Below are 22,794 nucleotides of genomic sequence, written 5' to 3'. Positions count from 1 at the left end.
GTGTGCAGAACTACAGCACCCATCATTCCTGGGCAGGATGATTGGATTTGTAAGCCCACCCATCTGGAAGGCACTGGATTACTGAAGGCCACCATAGGGTACACATCGGACCAGTCAAAAGCACCAGTCTCTTAACATGTGGTTCCAATAATGTTGTACTACTGCTTTATTGCCAAGAGCATGCCCGTAGCCAGCCATGCTGTTTTCAAATGTGTTTGTCTCAAAAGCACTCTAAATGGTGCCTTGTGATACAGGCAAAAAAAGACACCATCAAACCCACACACCCCTCCTTTCCTTTTTTTCTGTTATAAATCCCCTCAAGGCAAAGTTTGCTGAGCTAGTTAAACTGGCTCTCCCTTTTTCCTCTCTTGCTTTTTTGGCAACTGAGAAGTTCCTTTCTTACAAAAACAGAAGGGAGTCTTGCTGATTGGCCAGTGGTGCTGGGAAGGAAATGACATCAGCCATATCCCCCCCTCCCCAACTCTGCTCTATGTCCCTGGAAACCTTCTTGTACTTTTTAATTCAGTCAATAGTAAGATCAACTTTGTGCTTTTTAAGGTTTTCAGTGAAGCAGGAATACCACCTTATCTGACTGACTGTGGACCTGGGGCTGGCACTCCAGCCCCAGCCCTCTGCCAGGTTATTGCTCCACCTCACTCCCCGCTCCAACTAACTGCTGTACACACAGGCTTTCAAACAGACCACTAACAGAACTTGAGCGCGTGTTTGTTTTTTTTAAGTCCAGATGGAATTTGAACTCCCATGATCTGAACCGTGAAGTGAAATAACAGTAGTGAGGCTGTCCAGTGTGGGCAATGGATGAGGAGGCAGCAAATGCAGACGCTAGCAGATCCCCGGGATCAGAAAACCAGCCTCTTGCAACCGACCTACCAAATCCATTGATGGGTGGTAAGTAATATCGTTGTGATTTACTAGGCAAAGGGGGTGGGTGAGTGGGTGAGAGGGATCCTGTTTCAAACTGCAGATGAAGAAGACTTTAGGAGATGTGAAGTGTTATTCTAACAGTATTTATTTATTTAAAACCAGAAACTCAAAAATGTTCATTTGTTTTACTTCTCTTCCTAGACTCCCACACCAGCAGGGTTGGCTGGGGAATTCTGGGAGTTGGAGTCCAAAAAAGTAACGTTTCTATTTAGAATATTTTGCATGCCGTCTTTTGGAATATCTAGCATCAAGCAAGTTGCAATGAAAGTTGATGGCAACAAAATGCCCCAAAAGGAAAGTGGCATTCAAACACCAAAAGCACTGAAGCTGAAATCTTACAGAATTTTACAGAAAATATTGTGGTACCTGAGGGGACTTACTTCTGAGGGGAGATGCATAGGACTGTATTATAAAATACTCAGAATATGGTGGGTAGCTTGGAAGAATGCAGCAACCAATTTTCGGTTCCCTATGCCCACCAAAAACCATAGCAGCTTTGAAAAGGAGGAAAAAATTATAAGGAAAAAAAATAGAAAAGTAAACCAAATGCTGGACATCCAGTTCAAGTTTTATTTTGGAGTATAGGGGCGTTCCTTGTTGTTTTGTGTTTGTCGCTGGAGCTGGTTTGGACAGAGGAGCATCGAGATAATTTTTCATGGCTGCATGAAGTCCCTGGATGACACTAAGCCCTAACAAAACAGGGTGGGGTGCACCATAAAACTACTTGTGTAGAAGTAGTTTAAAAGCTTCAAAGAATAGAAAGATTAAGGTGCTGCTTATCTAACTCATGAATTATTTTGTTGAGTTCCGTTAAGTAAGTATACTTTTGCGCAACTTTTTTGTTTGCATGTTTAGATAAAACAGCTGGTATTTGTGTAAAGAATATTCTTTCTGCTAACAGGTGATCAGGAATTTCATTTGGTGGGTGTGGAATGGTTGATTTCAAAAATGGGATGACTGCGTATGGCGTTTGTGGGGTTTGTGAGCGGAACATGCTCTGTCAAGGGACAGCTAAACACTTTGCTTAGATTACAACTCCCACAGTCCTCCAGTCAACAGGGCGTCATATTGGCTGGAAAAATATGGCATTTTGAGTGCAGAAAAGTAACTTTTCCAGCCTATTCTGTGGAATTACAATGATTTGTGTTTGTTATGGAATGTCTGTATAGTGGAACATTTTGAAGCTTTAGTGGATTTTCTGGAATACGTTAAAAGACTCAGTTTAATGTTTTTTGTTCCTATTGTCATTAGTAAAGCTTCACAGTGCTGCTTATTCATGTTTCTCTTTCATGGGGCGGTGTGGGGAGTATACCTTTCTTAACATGCATGAAATTGGAATTCATAAATATTAGCTGTGTTAGCCTATAACAGCAAAACCATCTAACATGCAGCTCCAGTATGTTGTATTTTGTTCTTTCAGTGTATGTAAAGTGTATTTCATAGTCTCAGTGTCATAGGAATCTCAGTGGAGGAAGCCCATCAATGTGGGTGCATATTTCTTGGCTCCTTTTGCCACAAAGAACGGGACTTTCCATGAACGCAAGAGTTCCACGTGTGATCTGAAGCGTGAGTGAGGCTCCGGATTCTAGCTCAACGACTAGACCAACGTTGAAATCCATTCTGTTTTTGCAGATTGGCTCATATAAGACTGTGTTCCTAGAAAATTAATTTATATTGCACAGTACTCTGCTGATTAGCCAATTAAGTGTTCAGCTTTATGCACCCCATAAAATACTCTCTGCAGCCCTATCTGTGCTTTTACATTGTCCCTGAGGAGGGACCACCATGTGTTAGAAGATTCTCTTGGGGCCACAAGTAGTTCTGCCAACACCAGAACTTAGAACTAGATTTTGGCCCAAAGCCTCGGAAATTTGCACTTTTGTCATGGAAAGAGAAGTCCTTAGGGGCAATTGATTGAGTGCTTTGTAAAGAGATGGCAGTTTTTTTTTAATAAGGGTTTTCCTCTGGAAGTCTTTCAAATAGAGGACTCTCATCTCTAAAAGAAGGCATATGGCTACCTTAAGCTTGGAGCCTGTTGATGTCCCTGAGGTGGTCAGATACAGTGTGAGGGCTGTGCTAGCTGATGATCCCTGTAGTTGTTAATTAGATTCTTATGTTATTCCTAGCCATATGTTTAAAATGTGCATATTAATTTGATGCTGGCAAAGTTAAATGGCTGGCTAGTAAAGAAGATTGAGATAAGAGGTCAGAAAGATGAAAGAACATTGAGCTAGCTGAAAATTAGAGAGCATTATGTCTGACTCTCCTGATTTAGGTGGCACACATCATGACCCCTTTATGCTTAAAAGAGGAGGCTGTATCATCCAGATAGTCCTTTCGGCCACAAATAGTGGAATATTTTAAGAAGTGGGTGTGGTGCGCTACTCTCAGTTTTGCTGCTCAGTGTTCCAACGAGGCCTTCTTGCTGATCTGTGTTTGTTCAGCAGTTTGGTTAATGATCCCTGACAAAACTGGGGGGGGGGGGGTAAGAAGTCAGCTGGCACAGAAAGGTACAGCATTTTTCAGTATTTATTGTCAAATTGAGCAGAAAGCCTTTTATGTCCACAGGTCTTGGGGGCAATTTGGATGGCATTTCAGTATGACATGCATTATTGACATTATTTATGTAATACCCTCAGTGGGGCAATGTGCTTTATGGAATATGTGTCTCATCCTGAGGGGCCTGCAGTCTAAAATTCTGTACAAAGGAACCCGGAAACAATAATACACAGTTGTTTCAGTTACTTGTAGTTAGCCTTAGAACTCAACCAAATGCTGTGTTACATAAATACTGTAGTATGTAGTGTATTGGGGCCTGATCCACATTGGGACCACTGTTAAAGGCTGGCTGTGCCCTAGCTGTTTTTTTCTTTCTGTTGTAAAGGCAAAAACCACGTAGAAAAAATTGTTGGAGGGGAGAGGTTTAAAATTCCCCTACCTGCGTACTGTAGTCTCAATCTAGATTTGGGTTTCACATGCTTACAAGCAAGCAAGCAAGGTCAAAGTATATGTTATGTATAACCCATCATAGAACTGAAATCATGTTAGCACTCAAAATATGTGATTGAAGTGGACTTGCACGTCTGTGAAAACAAACTTGAAGGCACGGCCCGTGATCCATGGCTTAGTGTGAGTGGCCAGTACCCATGGCAAGGCAAGTATTGCAGGGTGTGGGTCACATTCTGGCTCAGTGATGCAACGTGTCAGTGAGATGGGGATGGGGTGGGAGAAACACACACACCCCGGGGTAGTGCTATGAAGCTGCAGGAGGGGTGTCCCATGTACCCCTAAGTGTTATATGCCCAAGGTGATTGCCTCTGTGCAAACCCAACTACACCACTGTCCATGATTAACTCACAAAGACCAGTCAGAGAACGGAACAAGCTAATTCGTGAAGTATGAGAGCTGAGAAAATCCACCATGACAAATCATATAGTTTTGATAACTAAGGAATTCTGTCATCTAATGACAGGGTTATCTATAATGAATAGCTGGCCTTAAGGTGGGGCTTTGCTGCATGTTAAGCATTTATCATAAGAGGGCATGGAAGCCAGGAGACATACAGTACCGAAAATACTTCATGGAAAAAGATGATCTTACGTCAGGTATTTAATTGGGATAAGAAAGGTGGCATCATGTGCTGGGAGTTCTGAACATGCGGCACAACAATGGAGAAAAGGAGGATCTCCAGGTGGCAGACGTGGGTGCAGCTGGAGGAGCGAAAATATACTGACATTTAATGTATTGGGGCATGAATGGAGATATAGCACACAAAGCAGTGGAGGGCTCTGAAAGCAAGGATAAGGGTTGTGTGCTGGACCCAGAAATGGGCATGAATCAGAAGCTAAGGGGGAGAGAGAGAGATTAATAATTTTAGCGAGAATGCTAGATGGAGGGATAAAGTAGTAAGGTAACAGAAGAACATAGAAGAGAAGATTTTAGGAGTGCTAGTTATATGCAGAATACATCATGTGAAAGGCCGGACTGGATGAATCCCAAGCCGGAATTAAGATTACCGAAAGAAATATCAACAACCTCAGATATGCAGATGATACCACTCTGATGGCAGAATGTGAGGAGAAATTAAAAAACCTCTTAATGAGGGTGAAAGAGGAGAATGCAAAAAATGGTCTGAAGCTCAACATTAAAAAACAACAACCAAGATCATGGCCACTGGTCCCATCACCTCCTGGGAAATAGGTGGAGGCACTGACAGATTTTACTTTCTCGGACCCCATGATCACTGCAGATGGTGACAGCAGCCACGAAATTAAGAGACACCTGCTTCTTGGGAGGAAAGCGATGACAAACCTCAACAGCATCTTAAAAAGCAGAGACATCACCTTGCCAACAAAAGTCCACATAGTCAAAGCTATGGTTTTTCCTGTAGCGATGTATGGAAGTGAGAGCTGACCACCGAAGAATTGATGCTTTTGAATTGTGGTGCTGGAGGAGATTCTTGAGAGTCCCCTGGACTGGAAGGAAAATAAACCTATCCATTCTAAAGGAAATCAAGCCTGAGTGCTCACTGGAAGGACAGATCCTGAAGCTGAGGCTCCAATACTTTAACCATCTCATGAGAAGAGAAGACTCCCTGGAAAAGACGCTGATGTTGGGAAAGTGTGAAAGCAAGAGGAGAAGGGGACGACAGAGGACGAGATGGTTGGACAGTGTCATTGAAGCTACCAAGATGAATTTGACCCAACTCTGGGAGGCAGTGGAAGACAGGAGGGCCTGGTGTGCTCTGGTCTGTGGGGTCACGAGGACTCGGACACAGCTTCACATCTAAACAACAAAAGTGAGAGATGGGTTATGGGGGTTGACTAAAGTTTTTTCAAGTACACAGAATGAAAGGGCTTACTTCATTCAGTCAGTGATCAGTTTTACAAGGGGAGAAACCTCTCCATCCCTTTTGAAATCATTTTATGAGTGTGGCCTATAGTACTAGTGTCCATTTCATGTTTAAGGTTCTGTCCGTATGAGGCTAGAGAATGTGAGGACCTGAGACACCACTCTATAGCCTGTCATGTGCACAGTGTCAGGCCATTGGTGGAAACCACTGATAGTTCCCTTGATGAAACAGTTGATGGTTGAACTGAGTCTTCATGAATTGTTAGGAGGGTTAGAGAAAACTGACTGGAGTGATGTACACAAATGGAGGTAAATAATAATTCATTTAGCATTTTAGCTTTTACCTGTTTCCCTGCTTGTGATACTTCAGTTTTTTTCTTGAGAATAGATTGGCTTGAGATAGACTTGACAAGGCCAGGTAAGAAAATACTGCTGCTTGTGCTTTTTTTTGGGGGGGGGGGGGGAATAAAGTAATTGGATTTAGACACACAAATATTTATAAGATTTAGGAATCTCATTAAAAGGTGGGAAATTTACTGAGCATTTTCCCAAATCCAAGTGTAGATAACCTGATTTAATTATTTCTTCTTTCCAAACCTTGCTTTTCCCTCCTTGTGCAGATTTTGTTTCTGACTGGTCTCCTATACATGATGCTTCCCTTCACGGGGGACTGCTTGCCCTGAAGAAACTCATCCATCAGGTATTACACTACTGGGAAGATAAACATGCTGTTTGCCTTCCTCATTAAGCCATCTGTTGAAGGTACACTCTATTTTATGTGGTAAAGGAGCAGGGGTTGACATATGCTTTCCCCTCAGAGAGAAATATAACACCGCATCTCTAGACAAATAAAGATGGTCTTTCTAAAGTAATAACATATATATTTTTACATATATTTACAAGGGGTGTCATGAAACTTGTGACTTGGAACAAGAAATAGGATTTCTGCTCTCTGCGGGTAAAATATATGCCTCCCTTCTGCTGTTTCTGGCCTGAACCATTAGACACAGTAAGGTGATCGCATGTGCTAGTCAATGTGGTAAGAGCAGTGACAACAACCTCTGGCTGTTTTCTGCCCATTTCAAAACCACTACAGCTGGTATATCTTTGTTTGGATTGCACTGCATGTTGGAATAAGATGTTGGGTGCTGTTTCCTTTTCTCATTTATCCATCTCACACAAAAAAAGATGATTAGCAAAAAGTGCAAGTGTACCTGGGGACAGAGGCCTATTTTATAGCCTCTAACTACTCTAGAGTGAATCAGGCAAAAGCAAAAGAAAAAATAAATTTAAAAATATTGTGGCACCTTCAAGACTAACTACTGTATTTTAATGTGAGTTTTCATGGACAAACATCCACTTCCTCAGAGTGGAATGCTAAAGTGAAGCCACTTTCCTACAATTCCTGTGGCACAGCATTATTGGGAAACACATCTGCATCCTGCAGACATAAGAGTGTTGATTAAAATGTACGTATCAGCCATTTCATTTCTAGAATAACGTTTTGAGTGAACCAAAAATAATTGTGTTTCAGAGCTCCCCTTCACATTGGTGAGTCTTATGCTCCCAGAACATTGATAATTGGGAGTCAAGCTAAATGAGACACTCAAGTCCTAATTTAAAATCAGAACTCTTTTAAGTGAAGAGAAGATGTCTGTTTGTCCTATTACAAGTTTTTTCTCTCCTCCATGTCTTGCAATGACTTTGTTTTGTGATTGGTCTTCAGGACATAATCATGGGCTTAATTTGCAAGTCTGATTACGCAGGCACATAGCTTGGAGGGGGCCCATCTGCTATAGGACAAACATACTAACAGAAATAAACGTATAATACTGATTTGCCTAATACTTTGGTCAATTGCTTTGGCAATTTAAATATCAGATTTGTGAAATATTAAAATTTTCACTAATGAAAATTTCTGTTATCAGGGAGCCAGTGTGAACCTCATGACAGCAGACTATGTATCTCCTCTTCATGAAGCTTGCTTAGGGGGACATTCTGCATGTGTCAGCATTTTATTGAAGCACGGGGCCCATGTAAGTATCAAAAGGTGGCTTAAGTTTTTGTATATGCAGGAGAAAAGAACAGCTTGCCAAGAGCGTGCCTAGTAGCTCAGGAACCTGAGCCTGAAAAATGATTACCTCTAATTTTGAATTTTTGGCCAGACTGACATGGTGGGAGGAGGAATAGGGGAATCTTTCTAATTCCCTACCAGAACAATCCATGGCAGCCAATGTTGCAATCAATATCCTGACATTTCACATGCTATCTGTAAAGCTGATTTGGTAGCAACAGCTCATTTTTTTTGAAAAGAGAGCTTCTGCAGCTCCAGTCTTTCGGGAAACCATGCGCTTTTATATTAGATATGTGGGAACAGAGTGTGATCGCTTTGTAGTGGGGAAGAATGCACTCCAATAATATTCAGAAACTTTCAGCTATATTTTGAAGGCTGAGCCTCAGAACTATTCCAGACATAGTATTTGTTCTCCCTTAAAGCCCTTGAGAATTGAGCACCGACGTCACCAGAATTTTTGTGACATCCAAACAATGTTCTTTTTACTTTGCTTTGGACAAAGTTTTCCACCTAGTTCCTGCACTTTTTCCCCCTCTGCCCTAAAACCATGGGTTCTTTTCTTGTGCTGCTTTGTACCGGGACATGAAGTTTAGCATAATGGCACTTCCTGGGCATTTTAGTGCTAATGCACAATGAAAACCAGGAAGCAGCGATCAAGAAAACCTATGGAAGTACACATTAATTGTAATCAATAACAGTGAGCATTTGTTGGACCCTGGCAAATGCAAGTACGGCACTGAAACACTGTACTGCAAGACAGTTAACAATTAGGATGCAAGTCCTGGTAAATCCTGTGATTCTCCATCACCAAATGACAGCAAAGGAAGCAAAATAAGCTGGAACAAATGCTGCATGGGGAAGAGCCTTTACTTCTGTCTTGTCTTAAATATAAAGCTAATTTAGCGGTGTATACAGTGGGGTCTTGACTTGAGAACTTAATCCGTATTGGAAGGCGGTTCTCAAGTCAAAAAGTCTGTAGGTCAAGTCTCCATTGACCTACAGTGCATTGAAAACCGATTAATCCCGTAACAGGCCGTTTTTGTTCCATTTTGGTTTTTTTCTGGTCTGTAAGTCAATTCTCAGTCTGCAAGTCAAACCTAAATTTTGCGGCCAGAGAAGTCTGTAACTCAAAAAGTCTGTAAGTCAAGCCGTCTGTAAGTCAAGGGTCCACTGTACTGACTTCTTCATTTTCCCAAATATCTTATTATTAATAACAGTAAAAACAATTTAAGGCTGTTTGCCGAACCTATGTTTTAAAGGTCCACGGTTTAAAAATATCAACCAAACAACTAACTGCATCACTCCTTTTAGGTAAATGCTGCAACTATTGACTGGAATACTCCATTGTTTAATGCTTGTCTTAGTGGCAGTGCAGACTGTGTGAACCTCTTACTGCAGCATGGAGCCAGCCCACATCCAGCGTGTGACCTAGCTTCGCCTCTCCATGAAGCTGCTCAGAGAGGTGAATGTGTCAGCAGATACACATTTTTTTCTGTGTTAACAGGAAGGAGGTTTGTCCCTGAAATAAAGAAGAGGCAATCAGTCATTTATGAATCTATTGTTTACTTGAAATCCCTGGAATTTATGCATGGACTACAAACAAATTCAAAAACAGTGGTTTAATTATAAGTGAAGCTTTTCTTTTTCTTTGCCAAATACAGGATGTGTTCATAAACATAGATCATTTTTATTGCTCTTCTTAGTGCAATATTTAATTATTCTTAGTTTTCACAGTGCTTTTATAATTGTCGTCTGACATATGCTTAGAAGAGCCCCAATCTTTCTTACCTGTGGAATTTATATCTAGCTGTTTTTCAGCGAGGGCTAACTCTATGGACTGGTTTTTCTCTCCAAGGGCGAAGCAGAGTATCAACTCATGGATGGGATTTTTCACCTTTTAGATTGATTTTTAGATTGGAACTACAACATAAGTTTAAGTGCCTATTTAAAATTAACATAAATATTTAATTTTCCCATTTTGACATAAATGTAATTTAGTTAGTCTTTTTAGCTTATTTGTTTCCTTCTAGCTTTCTGTTCTCTAAATTGGACAAAAAATTCCAAATGCTAAAGGAAAAGAGGGAGGATGAAAATGAAGTAATTGGAAAAGCTAGTGGGTTATTATCAACCTGCAGCTGCTTCATTTATAGACTATAATGTGGAATTCTTAAGGAGGGTCAGGCTTTAGGTTGTCTCATCTGACATATGGCAAGCCAGTCAGTCAGGAGTTTCAGAAGGATCACTGTTCCTGATAGAATTGGTCCGTTGGCTTTAATTTGATTTTTAATTGTGTATAATTCTTTAAAGGTCACACCAAATGTGTGGAATCCCTTGTAGCCCATGGAGTCAAGATTGACCACAACATAAAGCATCTTGGTACTCCACTTTATGTAGCTTGTGAGAATCAGCAGTTGGACTGTGCCAGAAAATTACTTGAGTCAGGTAATTTTTGGAAAGGTATATCCTTTATACTACTAGCAAACTCATTCCCCTGAAATGTGCGTCTCTGTATTGCTCAGGAAGCACAGGAAAGCCTTAAATTAGGCAAAAGTACAAAAAGGATCTGGAGGGTGGGGGGAACCCATAGGGTTGAGGAGAATTCTGAAACAGACCAATGTGAAGTGGGCACAGAAAGCTGACTTTGGGGGTTTGAGCAAATCAGGAAACCTGGTGGGGTAGGAGACTTCCTGGTATGAGTTACTGAAAAGAAGGCACATCTAAGTAGTTAGAACACAAAACAAGGAACACTCTACATCCCTTGTTTTCTTGTTAATTCACTTTGTTTCTTTATGCATTATGAATCCTGCCTGCCAGTGCAGACAGTATTGTGGCACTCATGTACAAATGTGAAACATTTAGCTGTTCATATAGCAAAACAAATCTTGCTACCTGTTTCCCCGAAAATAAGGCCTAACCTGAAAATAAGCCCTAGTATGATTTTTCAGGATGCTCGTAATATAAGCCCTACCCCAAAAATAAGCCGCAGTTGAGTGAAACCCCGCCCTCCATCATTGTGTAGCAACCAGAAGAAGATGACATGACTATATTTGAATAAATGTAGATGGTTGTACATAAAAAAAAATAAAACATCTCCTGAAAATAAGCCCTAATGCTTTTTTGCAAGCAAAAATTAATATAAGACCCTGTTTTATTTTTGGGGAAACACGGTAGTCAAAAAACTAGGGATGCTCAGCTGGAAGCCAGAGACTGAAAATCTCCCTAGTAACCCTACCAAATTTCCCTCATAGAAAGCACTCCTGAGTGTATCTCCCATGGATTTTTCTAGGTCATGTTTAAAGTAAGCAGCTTGATACTGCAAGCAAGGGAATTCATAATACTGTAAAGATAATTAGTGTGGTGTAAAATTCCTCATGAAGAATTTCTAATGTATTAGTAGGTCCTAAAATGTATACTCTCATTGCAACCACTGAAATTAATATGATTATTCTTAATACATTAAATTTTTCACGATTGTCTTCTCTTGAGAGGGGTACGCCTGGCCAAATACAGTACTGCTAATATGACTACAGCCTATTTAAGGATTAAATTGGACATTAAAAGGAATGGCTATTCCCTACAATCATCCCTTTGGCCAGCCTCCAACAATGAGATTTCTTTAGTGGTCTGTGCCTTAGTGATCAGACTTGCAAGTGAAGCCTGTAACTCATACTAAACTCAAGATACACAGTATTATAAACTGTTTTTTGGGGAACAGCTCTTGGATTTCTCTTTTCCTGATGCCTTCCATCTTTCCCAGCATGAAAAGGCAGAGAACCCTCCCTTTTCATGATGTGTCCAAAGTAGGACAGCCTCAGTTTCAACATTCTTTGCTCCAGAGATAGGTCAGGCTTTGTTTGATCTAGAACTCCTTGTTTGTCTTTCTGGCATTCCAGGGCATCTAAAAAAATTCTCCTCCAGCACCATATTTCAAACGAATCAATTTTTTAATGTCGGCTTTCTTAATTGTCCAACTTTCACACCCATACATCATGATTAGAAATACAAGAGTATGGATGACCTTGGTCTCCAGTGACACATTCTTACTCTTGATTATCTTTCTAAATTCCTTCATTGCTGCACTTCCTAGTCTTGGTCTTCTTCTGATTTCTTGGCTGCAGTCTCCATGTGGATTGATGATTGAACCAAGGGATACAAAATTTCTGACTCTTTTCAGTTTATTCATTGTCAGTGTTAAAGCTGTGTAATGCATCTGTAGTGATGATTTTTGCTTTCTTGACGTTCAACTGCAGTCCTGCTTTTACACTTTTTTCTTTCAATTTTCCTAATGGTCATTTCAAGTCATTGCTGCTGTCTGCCAGTAAGATGATGTCACCTGCAGATCTTAAATTATTGATTGTCAAGAGTTAAATCAGGACAATCAAGTGCTAAGGCACATCTGTGTCTCTCAGGACAACCAAGCCAAATAATCAGGGAGTTCAAATCAAAGTCAAGAGGATCTGACATAGGTTGAAAGTCAGCAGAGCAAATATGGCATTCGAGGAATGCAGGATACCAAGAATCACCAATAATAAACATGTAGCCTTCATCAGTTTTATAGGCCCCTGCCAGACACGTTTATCAACAGTTGCCAGACTCATTCAAGGCCGAGCTGCAGTAGCTGAGAGGTTTCCTGGAGAAGTTCTCCTCACAGGGAGTCTCCTACTTCTGAAACCTTCTCTTCTGCACCTGAGTATATCTTCTGTGCAGTGCCATTCTGCACTGTCCCTTTTAGGTGCCACCTCTCTTGTGGCCTTGGAGTAGGTCAACCCCAGAGTTTTCTTCATGACTTCCCTCATCTGTAGGAAATTCACGTTCAGCTTCAGAAGACCTATGCTAACTTATTTTTATTGTTTTTTCTAGTTTCTCCTCACCTTATCTGAAAACAGATTTTTTTAAAACAGTATTTTCAGAGATTCCCTTGCCCTATAGGTTTAAACCAGTTAGAAAGCTAGGCCAACATGACATCCACCAAAGAAATTTGGCAAAAGTAGTCTAGGAGGTTACTGAGCATTCTTTGTTAGTGTCTGTCAGTCCTTTCACAGAACTTAATTGTCCATGATACCTTGGCTACAAACCTACAAAGATGAACTGACTCAAAGGCATTTTCAGTTTAAACTAAAAAAATATATGTATCTGTATATTCAGAAGGAAATATTTCATCAGTGTTAATGATGACATACAAAGCCCTAAACGGTTTAGTACCTCGATACCTAGCAGAACGCCTTCTCCCACCTAGATCTATTTGAGTCACTTGCTATAGCCAGGAAAGATGGCTGAGGGGCCTGCCGCCGAGAGAGGCCCAGAAAGAAAGAACAAGAAACCAGGCCTTCTCGGCGGTGGCCCCTTGACTATGGAACAGCTTGCTGCCAGAGATTTGCCTGGCACCCTCGCTGGGTATTTTCAAGAGCCAATTAAAAACTTGGCTCTTACGCAAGCCTTCCCTCCTGTCATTACTTGACTTTTACTTTTCTTGGTTTTGCTGTTTATTCCCATCTTGATTATAGTATTATTGTAGGTTTTAATTGTTGTTTTTAACTTGTTTATGCACAATATATTGTGAGCTGCCCTGAGTAGACTTCTGTCTAGAAGGCCGGGATAAAAATCCAATAATATCAATCAATCAATCAGTCAATCAATCAATATTTCGGTCTTTAAGTGACTCTAAACTGTCTAAGTAAACAAGAACTAACAAATAACAGGTCCAGCTATCATTTCTTCTAACTATTGTAATTTTATTTGTTTCAGGAGCAAGTGTAAATAGTGGGAAGGGTCTGGATTCTCCTCTCCATGTGGCTGCTAAAACTTCCAATGCTGACATGGTTCATTTACTCCTTGACTTTGGAGCAAGCACCAGGGCCAAGAATGCCGAGGGCAAAACCCCAACAGAACTGGCTCCACCCAACAGCCATCTTGCACAGATATTTCTGCAGAGAGAAGGTGCCCGTTAACCTTTGTTTCAAATTCACAGTATATAATGAAGCTGATGGAAGCTTTGAAAGGACGGGATTTTCCCCATCGTGTTGTTAACTCTGTCACACCAATGTTTGGTTGGCATTTGGAGTTTAAATAAAGCACTTCTCAAATACCTCTAGTTCTGATGACCATTGATGTCACATTATGGCTTTGATGGGCACATGGAGACCGATGCACATCCAGGTGTGTGATTCCTTCTATGGACCACACCTTTGAGTTGAACCAGAAACTGATTTATTAAACTAGTCAAAGTGGGAACAGAAACAGGACGAAAACATAACTGAGTCTGTGTCAAATTCTTGTGCTCAAGTCAATTTTTCCCCTTATTCCACACTGAGGGGAGTGACTCTGACTTACAATAGCCCAGTCCATCCCCTATACTCCATCCACAAGGGAGCCTTTCCCTGTTCAAACCCCAGTCCCTTCCACCCCTCTTTAGCCTTCAACAGGGAGGGTCGGCATGCTTACAGTGGGAACAAACATGTGGGACTCGCTCTGGCACAGGATCCAGCTGATGCAGTTCCTCAGGCGTCTTTTCTTCCTCTTCTCTCGTTGGATCCTTCTTTGCTTTTTTGCTCCCTCTGGGGTTTTGGGGATCGTCCAGAGGCCCAATGAGTTTTCTTGACTTCTCTCCTTCTATATGAGGGCCAATATGGGAGTTTAGGATCCTCATGTTTAGTCCCCCTTTCCGTTGAGGACCCCGAAGAAGACTTTAAAAAAAACAACCTCCAAGGGTTTGCAGATGTAGTCCCACTCCCCAGGAAGTTCAGGGGAATCCTCTATCTATTAGGTTCCCAACCACTCCTCCAGGATGTTTGCCCATGTTTCCTCATGGAGGTCTTCTCCCTCTTTTTCCCACTAGACTCTTTTACCTCCTTCTTCCCTAGAGGTTTTCTAGTCTCCCTTCTTGCCCTTGTTCTCAGACTCCACTCTATTTAATGCCTTTTTCTTCTTTCCTTCTTTCTGCCTTTTTTTCCTGGGGCTCAAGCTCTAGAGGTCCTTCTTATCCCAGGGCCTTATCCCTGTTCACTAGTTTCCTCGACTCCTCCCCTTTTGGTTGCAAAGCCTCTTTTATACTGGCTAGCCACCTTGGGTAGACTGATTCCGCCTTTTCTTTCTTTGGCTGCCCTCCAGCCCCCAAGATGGACAAAACTACATATGTCTTGGTTTGGATACCTCATTCCCTGAACCTCTGGGTAATGGCAACATCTTCCTCTGTGAGTGGCCCCTGAGGTCTGGGACTGGTCTGCATGGGTCCTGGGTCAGAGGTCAATGGACCACTGACAGGAGCATCTTTGGCCCTGTCCTCACAAAGTGCCTCTGTGTGGGCCCGACTGTAAGTCTCAGTCAGAAGGAAATTGAACGATATCTTCCTTTAAGCCTGAATAATTGATTGTTAATATAGCTAAGGTTTTTGCCCATATTTATAGATTTGGTAATGAGGTGCATGAGTGAATTCAGTGGGAGGGTGTTAAGCGGAAGAAAAACTTCTATATCATCAGTGTGTATATTAGAAATCACATTTTGAAAATCACACTAAATTTTGCTGGATGAGCACTTAATCCAAATCTGAAGTTGGCAGTGAGTTTTCAACTGGTACATCCTTATTCCCAACTACCATAAAAAACCTGTACAATTTCTACACACTGGTTCAAATCCTGTTGTTTAGTGTAGTAAGTCATACTAGTGTAAGTCCATTGAACCAGTGGGGATTTGGTGAGTCATGTCCTCTGCCAGTTCTACTGAATCAGCATAGTGACTTAGCATAGTAAGTCACTCCTAGAGTAGGCTCATTTGAATCAGAATTGGCAGAGGACCTGACTCACCAAATCTGCATTGATTAATGAGCCTACTCTACTGCCACTTACAATGCTAAGCAACAGGATTTCAGCACTATGTACACAATGTATGATATAAAAGAAGTTCTTTTCCCCCCTAATAAATGTCCATGTCATACATGAAGTGAATCTAAGATTTCCTATATGAGCTTGTCACACTATGACAAATTGTTGTTATGGTATTGTTTCATCCCATAGGCATAAACAAAACATTACATGTAACGTGCCTCTTGCTATCACTATTTGGTGATTATACTCCCAGGAAATGCTTTGAAGGTCATAAACGTGAATCTCACTGACAAAGATCTTAAACCCTCCATTAACCATCTTTTCTTACCAAGCTTAGTAAGAGATGTACATTCATTTCACTGCTTGCTAAAAAACAATATAGCTGCAAATCAGAGCTAAATGGTTATGAACGACCATTTTCAGTTCACTCTAGCCATAAACAAAACATTGGGTTTCACAGGAGCTATCCTTGTTTTTCTGTTTCAAGACACAACATGTGTTTAAGTAAAGTAATTCCTTTCAAATAAACTGTTATTACTGGCGGTTGTTTCTCTAGAGACCCACTGCCACCTGGATGATAACAAATTGCGAATATTGAAATTTTGGATGCTGAGCACTTTGAACAACTTGGTATACTTAATAGAAATAAATTAGATGATGATTTAAAAATACAGGAATTCGTAATAATCCTCATCATGTGCCGCCAATTCACTTCTGATGTATGGTGACACTTTTTGAGATAAAGAGAATACACAAGCGGATTACCCTTCCCTTCTTCTGGGGGTTCCCTGGAACTATGCAGCTTGCCCAAGGCCATACAGGTTGGCTGTACTCACTAGAAGCACAATGGGGAATCAAACTTCCAAGCTCAGAACCCAGTGTCCATTCAGGTTCTAGATAAGAGGCAGGGATTGGAACACCCTTTACCCTTAGATACTACTCCCAAAAGAGAGTTTGGCTTCTCCCTTAGAGCTTTGCTCATTTGCCCAAAAGGTCTATTCTGGCCTCATGGTTCCACCGTGCCGTTGCTCTCTGCTTGAAGCTGATTGCTGTATGAACTCCGCATGTTTCTCTGTATGGGGTGGTTAGTGTTAGTCGGGCTCTGCCTTACTGACAGAATGGAACTAAATGGCCTCCTTCCAGTTCCGTTCCTCCTTTACAAGAAATCAGAGTTACAAACAATTGTGACTTTGTTGTTGTTTCAAAGCAGATTGCTGTGTAGCAGATTTCACTGCCATCGCTCTGTGAATTTCTGTGGGTTTTCCTATCCCTTGCTTTTCTCACATGTAACAATTTGATTCTGACCTTCAGTGGCATCTTTAGTTTGGCAGGCCTTCAGGTTCTGAAGCTCTCAAATGCTTTAGGAAAGCAGAGAACTCAATACTGTACCTTTTTGCTTATTAATGCAGCTTCTCGGATTTGCAGAGAAGTGTAAATGCTGACCTTGTTATGCAGCAGTTTTGAGTCTTGTGAAAAACAAATATCAAGTTAGTAATGTCCTCCTTGTTTCTTTGGCCTTTTCCCCCCTCAGGACCCTTTTCCTTGATGCAGTTATGCCGTCTTTGCATACGGAGATACTTGGGATCCAAGCAACCACAGAGAATAAGTGAACTTTTGTTACCAGATGAGCTGAAACGGTTTCTTTTGTATCTTTGAATATTTTGTATTTGCTGCCGGATTATTAAAGTGTGTCATTTCTTATTCATGTGTATTTATGCAGTTTATAGCACAAATATCAAAGCTTGGTTTTCACAGTGTCCCACTTTCCTCACCTAAATCCAGCTCTTAGTCACAACTACCGTAGACCTACTGAATCATTGATTGAATGGCTAGTCAGTGCTTCTGTCAGTCTACTCTGATCAGAATCAATGGTTGGATTTAGCCCCTAAAATTATACATCTGTGCATTATTTGCCATTATATGTACATATATGTACAAGTGTACCTATAATGACAATATTTTTGAGGCCCAAGAATAGAAATCAGGTTAAGAACCTTTGGTCTTCAGGTGTTTTGAATTTCATTTGTTATTTTGGCATAAACAACACAGCCAGCTGTACTTCTATCCATACTTTAAAACAACTTTTTATGTTGACCACTGGGTAGGGAGGCTGTCTCTCCAGTAATGAACTGTGCTACTACCACACCATCTGATGCATCTGATTTTTTTTTCTTAGTAGATGTAGAAATTCACATTTGTCCCTATTGAAATTCATTTTGTTTGTTTCTGCCCAGTTCTGCTGTTGGTCCACCTCCCACCAGGAAGGGAAACTGCTTTATATACAGTAGGAATCTATAGCATGTAAACAATATTAAAATCAGTGGAATTGCCGGGCTTATTTTCACATAATGAGTTTATTTCAGCTAAAACTAGTTATGATTTGTGATTTAGGCTTAAGTCCAGTGGTTAATCTCAACTGAGGTAGACCCATGTAGTCAATGAGACTTACGTATGTTGACTTGTTGATTCAATGGCTAAAACCCGGTAATAAATCACAACTGATGGGAATTTAGTAAGGTCCTTTAATTCAATGAGCCTACTCTAGTTGTGCCTTACTGTTACATTTCAGTTGGTGAGTCCACTGTATCTGGTACTAACCAGTGGCTTTAGTCCTAAATTTGTTTGAAACCAAAGGGATACACTGATAATGACTAGTTCAGATGCCCTCTTGATGTTTGGACTACAAAATCCAGAATCCCATACCAGAACCCCTGCTGGCTGCAGCTAACAGGAATAAAAGTAGAAAGTATATGCAAACCACAGTTTAAAACTATCATCCTGAATGCACCTGAGAAGGAGTAAACATTGGACAGACTGGGGCTTGCTTCTGAATAAGCATGCATAGGATTGCATGGTATGACTTTCCGTTTTCAATGGTGTTTATGCAGGATTAACTTGGATTGCAAGCCACAGTGTTAGAACCAGGGTGCCAGTTCACTGAAGGGCCTAATCACAGTTTTTCTAATGGAATTCTTATCTGTGGCATGTTGACAGGGTTTGTTTTCCATCCACATTTTTGGGCTGTTGCACCAGGCTTTTCAGTTGAGGCTACATACATCAAACTGGCAGGGCCATGCATTAAACAACGTGGAATGATGTAATTGATGCTGCCCAGTGTGGTGTAGTATGTCACTGAGCAATCAGTACCTAGGAAACCAAAAAAAGGTGTTTAATTCTATAAGCAATAATTGTGCACATTATCTATTGACTGGATCCTCTTCCAAGTGGCATTATGAAGTCCTTGGGGGAAGCCTCTAATGGCTAAAACACTATGATGTTGTTAGGAATGGGTCACAGAAATGAAAACACAGTTCAGTTTTCTGAACATTTCAGGGCTTACTCTTTGCCAGTGGATAGTCAGGGCTAATTGCACAAACCATTTTTTTAAACTTCTTGGCCACTGATAATGAGTATTTTTGTTACTGCAAATGGAAAAGTAGAAAAGTCAGTCACCTTCTTTGGTGGGCCCAGCTCCAAATTGAAAATGTTGCTGGAAATGCTGCATTTGCGATACTGGATTGGGAAATGGGCTGGATTAGAAGGCATCTGTGGCTGGGAGTTTGATTCCCCGCAGTGCCTCCTTGACAGGGGCTGGACCTGATGCTCCCTTCCGCCCCCACAGTTCTAAGAGTCTGTAAGACTATTCAAACAATTGCTTCATCTGTGATGGGGAGGGAAGTAATTAATCGATATAAAAGAAAAGCCTGCAATGTATGCAAATACCGACACTCCAATATACAAGAGATGCCCAGCCATGTGCAGAAATTGCCTTTGGAAGGAAATTATTGTAAAATGTTCTGGAAAATGAATTGTTGAGAATACATGGGAAGCTGCTTTACACAGCAGACAATCTAGCTGAGTGTTGTCTATGGGACAGCCCTCTGGCATTTCAGGCCAGAGGTTTCTTCAGCTTTACATGGAGATGCCAGGGATTGAAATGGGAAACTTCTGCATGGAAAATTCTGCACTGTGGCCCCTCCCACAGAAGATGCATTACTCATCTGGGAGAAAACTGCCCTTGTATATCTCAGGGGGAAGAGGCTCCTCTGTCCACCAGAAGGAGGAATAGGAGTTTGTGCATTACTGGCACATCTCTCCTGATTTTCCTAGTGGATGTGAGGTATTCTTGCCAGGACTGGCCCTACCGTTAAGGAGAGTGAGGAGAAGCCTCAGGGAAGTAGATTTCAGATGTCATGGAGGTCAAGGTCAGAAAATTGTTCTTCATTTTGTTATTAATGTATTTATTACTGTATTTTAACTGCCCGGAATGGGAAAAGACACGGGGGATGTTTCTGCCATGTGTCCATAAAGAACGTGGTTGGTTTTAGAAATGATGAACCTTGTGGTAAAATTGCTGCTGTGCTCTAGCTCAAGTAGAAAACTGTTTTCTGTTGACTTTCCTCTGGCCTTCCCTCCAGCGCCATCCAAACGTGTTGTCTCATTCAGGGATGGGACTGGACAGTGTAACCTGAGGATGTTCTTCTGTCTTGTTCTCTGGTTTGTGTAGATAGATATCTAGGTAATGCAGATCCTAAGCAACTTACTCTTATTTAGTTTGGAAAAACACACTGCTTTACTCTGCTCAGGACTGGTCTGGACACTTGGGGAACCCCACGTCTCTCTCAGAAGTATAATTACTTAAAAGAGGAGTTTGTTTGAGGTGATGTAGAAGAATGATCCCAATTATCATCTTGTTTTGGTCCACAGGAAAGAAAAGGAAAGATCTTGGTCAGGCAAAACTATCTGGCTTTACCCACACCACCCCTAGTGTAGTCAGGGGGACTTAAGAGCCTTATAGGCCCCTTCCCACTCAATTATCCTAGGATTTTATGACATCACACTCTTTAAAATACAGGTGTGAAGGAGGTCAAAGAGAGAGTGTGCCATCCCAAGAGGGAGAGAGGGAAGAGGGAGTAAGAAAGCCAGAAGGTACCGGAAACGGACTCAAAGGAGAACATGATTAAGGAGGGGGAAAGAACAGAGCGAAGTGGGAAATTTGAAGTATTTCTGGTAGACGAGCGCAGGAGTAAAAAGGGGGAGGAGCAGGAACTGTCAGTTTCGGAAGAGACTACTGTATAAGTAGCCAGGGAGAACGTCAGTTTGAGGTAGAACTAGAGTTGTGGGAGTGTAAAAGAGAGCTGGAGAGGCTGAGATGGTATGAGAGGGTGAAGACCCAAGAGCTACTGCGTGATTTCCCTAACCTCAAATTAGGAGGGCCGTTACCTGATCCCGTCTCAAAGGAAGTGGGAGAGGTGTGACAAGAGACATTAGAATGGTCAGTGCTAGTCTTCCCTAAGAACAAGGGTCGAGGACGTCAGGTGATCCGCCCAGATTCCCAGTACAACACTGCTCCACTCGAGGGGGACTGGGCTTGGCATCCATGCTGTGGCACCATTTGCGCAGTGAGGAGCGCACCTCTTTGGAAGCCCACCGATGCGGAGAAGTTTGGCCTAGCACCGCTGTGAGTTCAGCTGATTTGGGGCGAGAATTTGTATTAGACAGTTATGGCACGTTGCCAGAGCTAAGTTTATTTGATCCAATTATGAACAGAATAGAACAGCATGTAATCAATAAAGAAAAAGTTGTTAAAATAAAGAAAATGTCTCCTGTGATACTTCCCGCGCAAAATGAGGAGTTGCCAGAATTTGAAGTTGAACCCAATCACAACAAGTCAACTGATTTTCCTCTTGATTATGACTGAAGCAGCCCTGTTTTCCTCTTGTTGAGAGTTGTAGCTGGTGCTCAGAGGAACCAGGAGTGAGGTAATTTGATATATTTGTTTTTGCACTTAGAGGATGAACTCAGTGAAAATTGAAGAAAACAGCACGGTAATGATCTGCTGTAAAAATTCACACATCGTGAAAAGAAAAGGGTAATGGATTACCAAATGCCAACCCTTATTTCTGAAAAATATTTATTACAATAGAATGAATATTCCAGACAAAAATATTTCTGGAAATGGAGTCCTCCTAATTCCTACAAAGTAAACAAAATATAAGCATCTGTTACATTTTCTCTTTGGCTGATATTATCAGCAACGGATCCACACATATCATCTTCTTAGAACTGCAGAGCTGGAAGGGACCCGGTGGATCATAAAGTCCAGTCCCTGTCAGGGAGCCACAGTGGGGGAATCAAACTCCCAACCTCTGGTTCTGCAGCCAGAGGCTTAAACCACTAAGTTCCCAGCAGTTCTTGGAGTAGTTCTCAAGCAAAGCCAGCTTTCAAGTAATTACTGTTGGAAAGGTATGAACCATTTCATGCCAACCTGAGAGGTTTGGACCATATCTGTGTGTGAGGAGCATGTTTGTGAGTACTCCATCTTATACAGCAGATGCTTTTGGCCTCCATGTCCCCTCAGGCCTAGCTTGTTTACCCAATGATGGAAGGTAATGTGAGGACCACTGATTTGTTTGGCCCACTGTAGCATTTGAAACAAGGCAGGCCCTGGAGCACACCAAGGCCCACATGGGGGTTCCTGTTGCTCAGGGCAGCTGCAGGGAAGGGCTTGGGAGAAGCCTCACTGTGGGCTGGGGGTGAGCCTTCCACAGGTCTCAGCAGAAGCGTAGGGCCTGAAGAAGCTCCCCATGCGTTGTGTGTGTCACAAGTGAGTCTGCAGAGATTTGAGCTCCTAGCAGGAACGCTGGCAACCACTGCAGCTGCTGGACACATTTTGCCACCTCCCTGGCCACCAAAAATGAGTCCCACCTTCTCACTCAGGGTTGCCATACTACTTAGTTAACCAGATTGTACCCAGAATCCTCACTCATTCACTTGGATTCCCTTTGTGTTCATTTCCACAATTAGCTGGCCAAAAACGAGCTGCCTAACCCTTTTTCCCAGTTCTTGCCAATTCTGTTGCATTACAGGGTCCTTTCTTTGTGAAAATATAAGAACCTGTTCCTGGTGTCAGGCTTTGGCCCTAAAATTTTAGGATGTGGGAATGCTGCTGGTCTGGCAGTCCTAGATTCAAAGGCCATACACATACAGCTATATGTGGCCCTTTCTGGTGCAACATGATGTGATATTTTATAGTTTGATAGCACCCTAATGTCTTCTTTTAAATGACCCACAGGCCTGGAAATGCATATATATAACCTCAGC

At 41.7% G+C, this 22,794-nt stretch overlaps 1 protein-coding gene across 6 annotated transcripts; it reads left to right on the top strand.

The window, feature by feature from the left end:
• Nucleotides 1-466: 466 nt before the first annotated feature.
• ASB9 (ankyrin repeat and SOCS box containing 9) lies at nucleotides 467-17,391 on the top strand. 6 transcript variants are annotated; one of them, XM_078390400.1, is made up of 9 exons: nucleotides 467-639; nucleotides 746-909; nucleotides 6,185-6,214; nucleotides 6,417-6,496; nucleotides 7,725-7,832; nucleotides 9,182-9,332; nucleotides 10,178-10,312; nucleotides 13,616-13,807; nucleotides 17,222-17,391. In XM_078390400.1, the coding sequence occupies exons 2-9, from the start codon at nucleotides 816-818 to the stop codon at nucleotides 17,344-17,346; spliced, it is 915 nt and encodes a 304-aa protein (XP_078246526.1). In that variant the 5' UTR covers nucleotides 467-639; nucleotides 746-815; the 3' UTR covers nucleotides 17,347-17,391. The 6 variants fall into 6 exon arrangements, with proteins under 6 accessions (XP_078246526.1, XP_020642447.2, XP_078246525.1 ...); XM_020786788.3 differs by lacking the exon at nucleotides 6,185-6,214; XM_078390399.1 differs by having other exon boundaries at nucleotides 467-909.
• The last annotated feature ends 5,403 nt before the right edge of the window (nucleotides 17,392-22,794 follow it).

The sequence above is a fragment of the Pogona vitticeps genome, chromosome 3 (genome assembly GCF_051106095.1).
Source record: "Pogona vitticeps strain Pit_001003342236 chromosome 3, PviZW2.1, whole genome shotgun sequence".
NCBI classification, from domain to species: Eukaryota; Metazoa; Chordata; class Lepidosauria; order Squamata; family Agamidae; genus Pogona; species Pogona vitticeps.
Note: the sequence above shows the minus strand (reverse complement) of the source record. Positions and strands in the feature narration are given on the sequence as shown.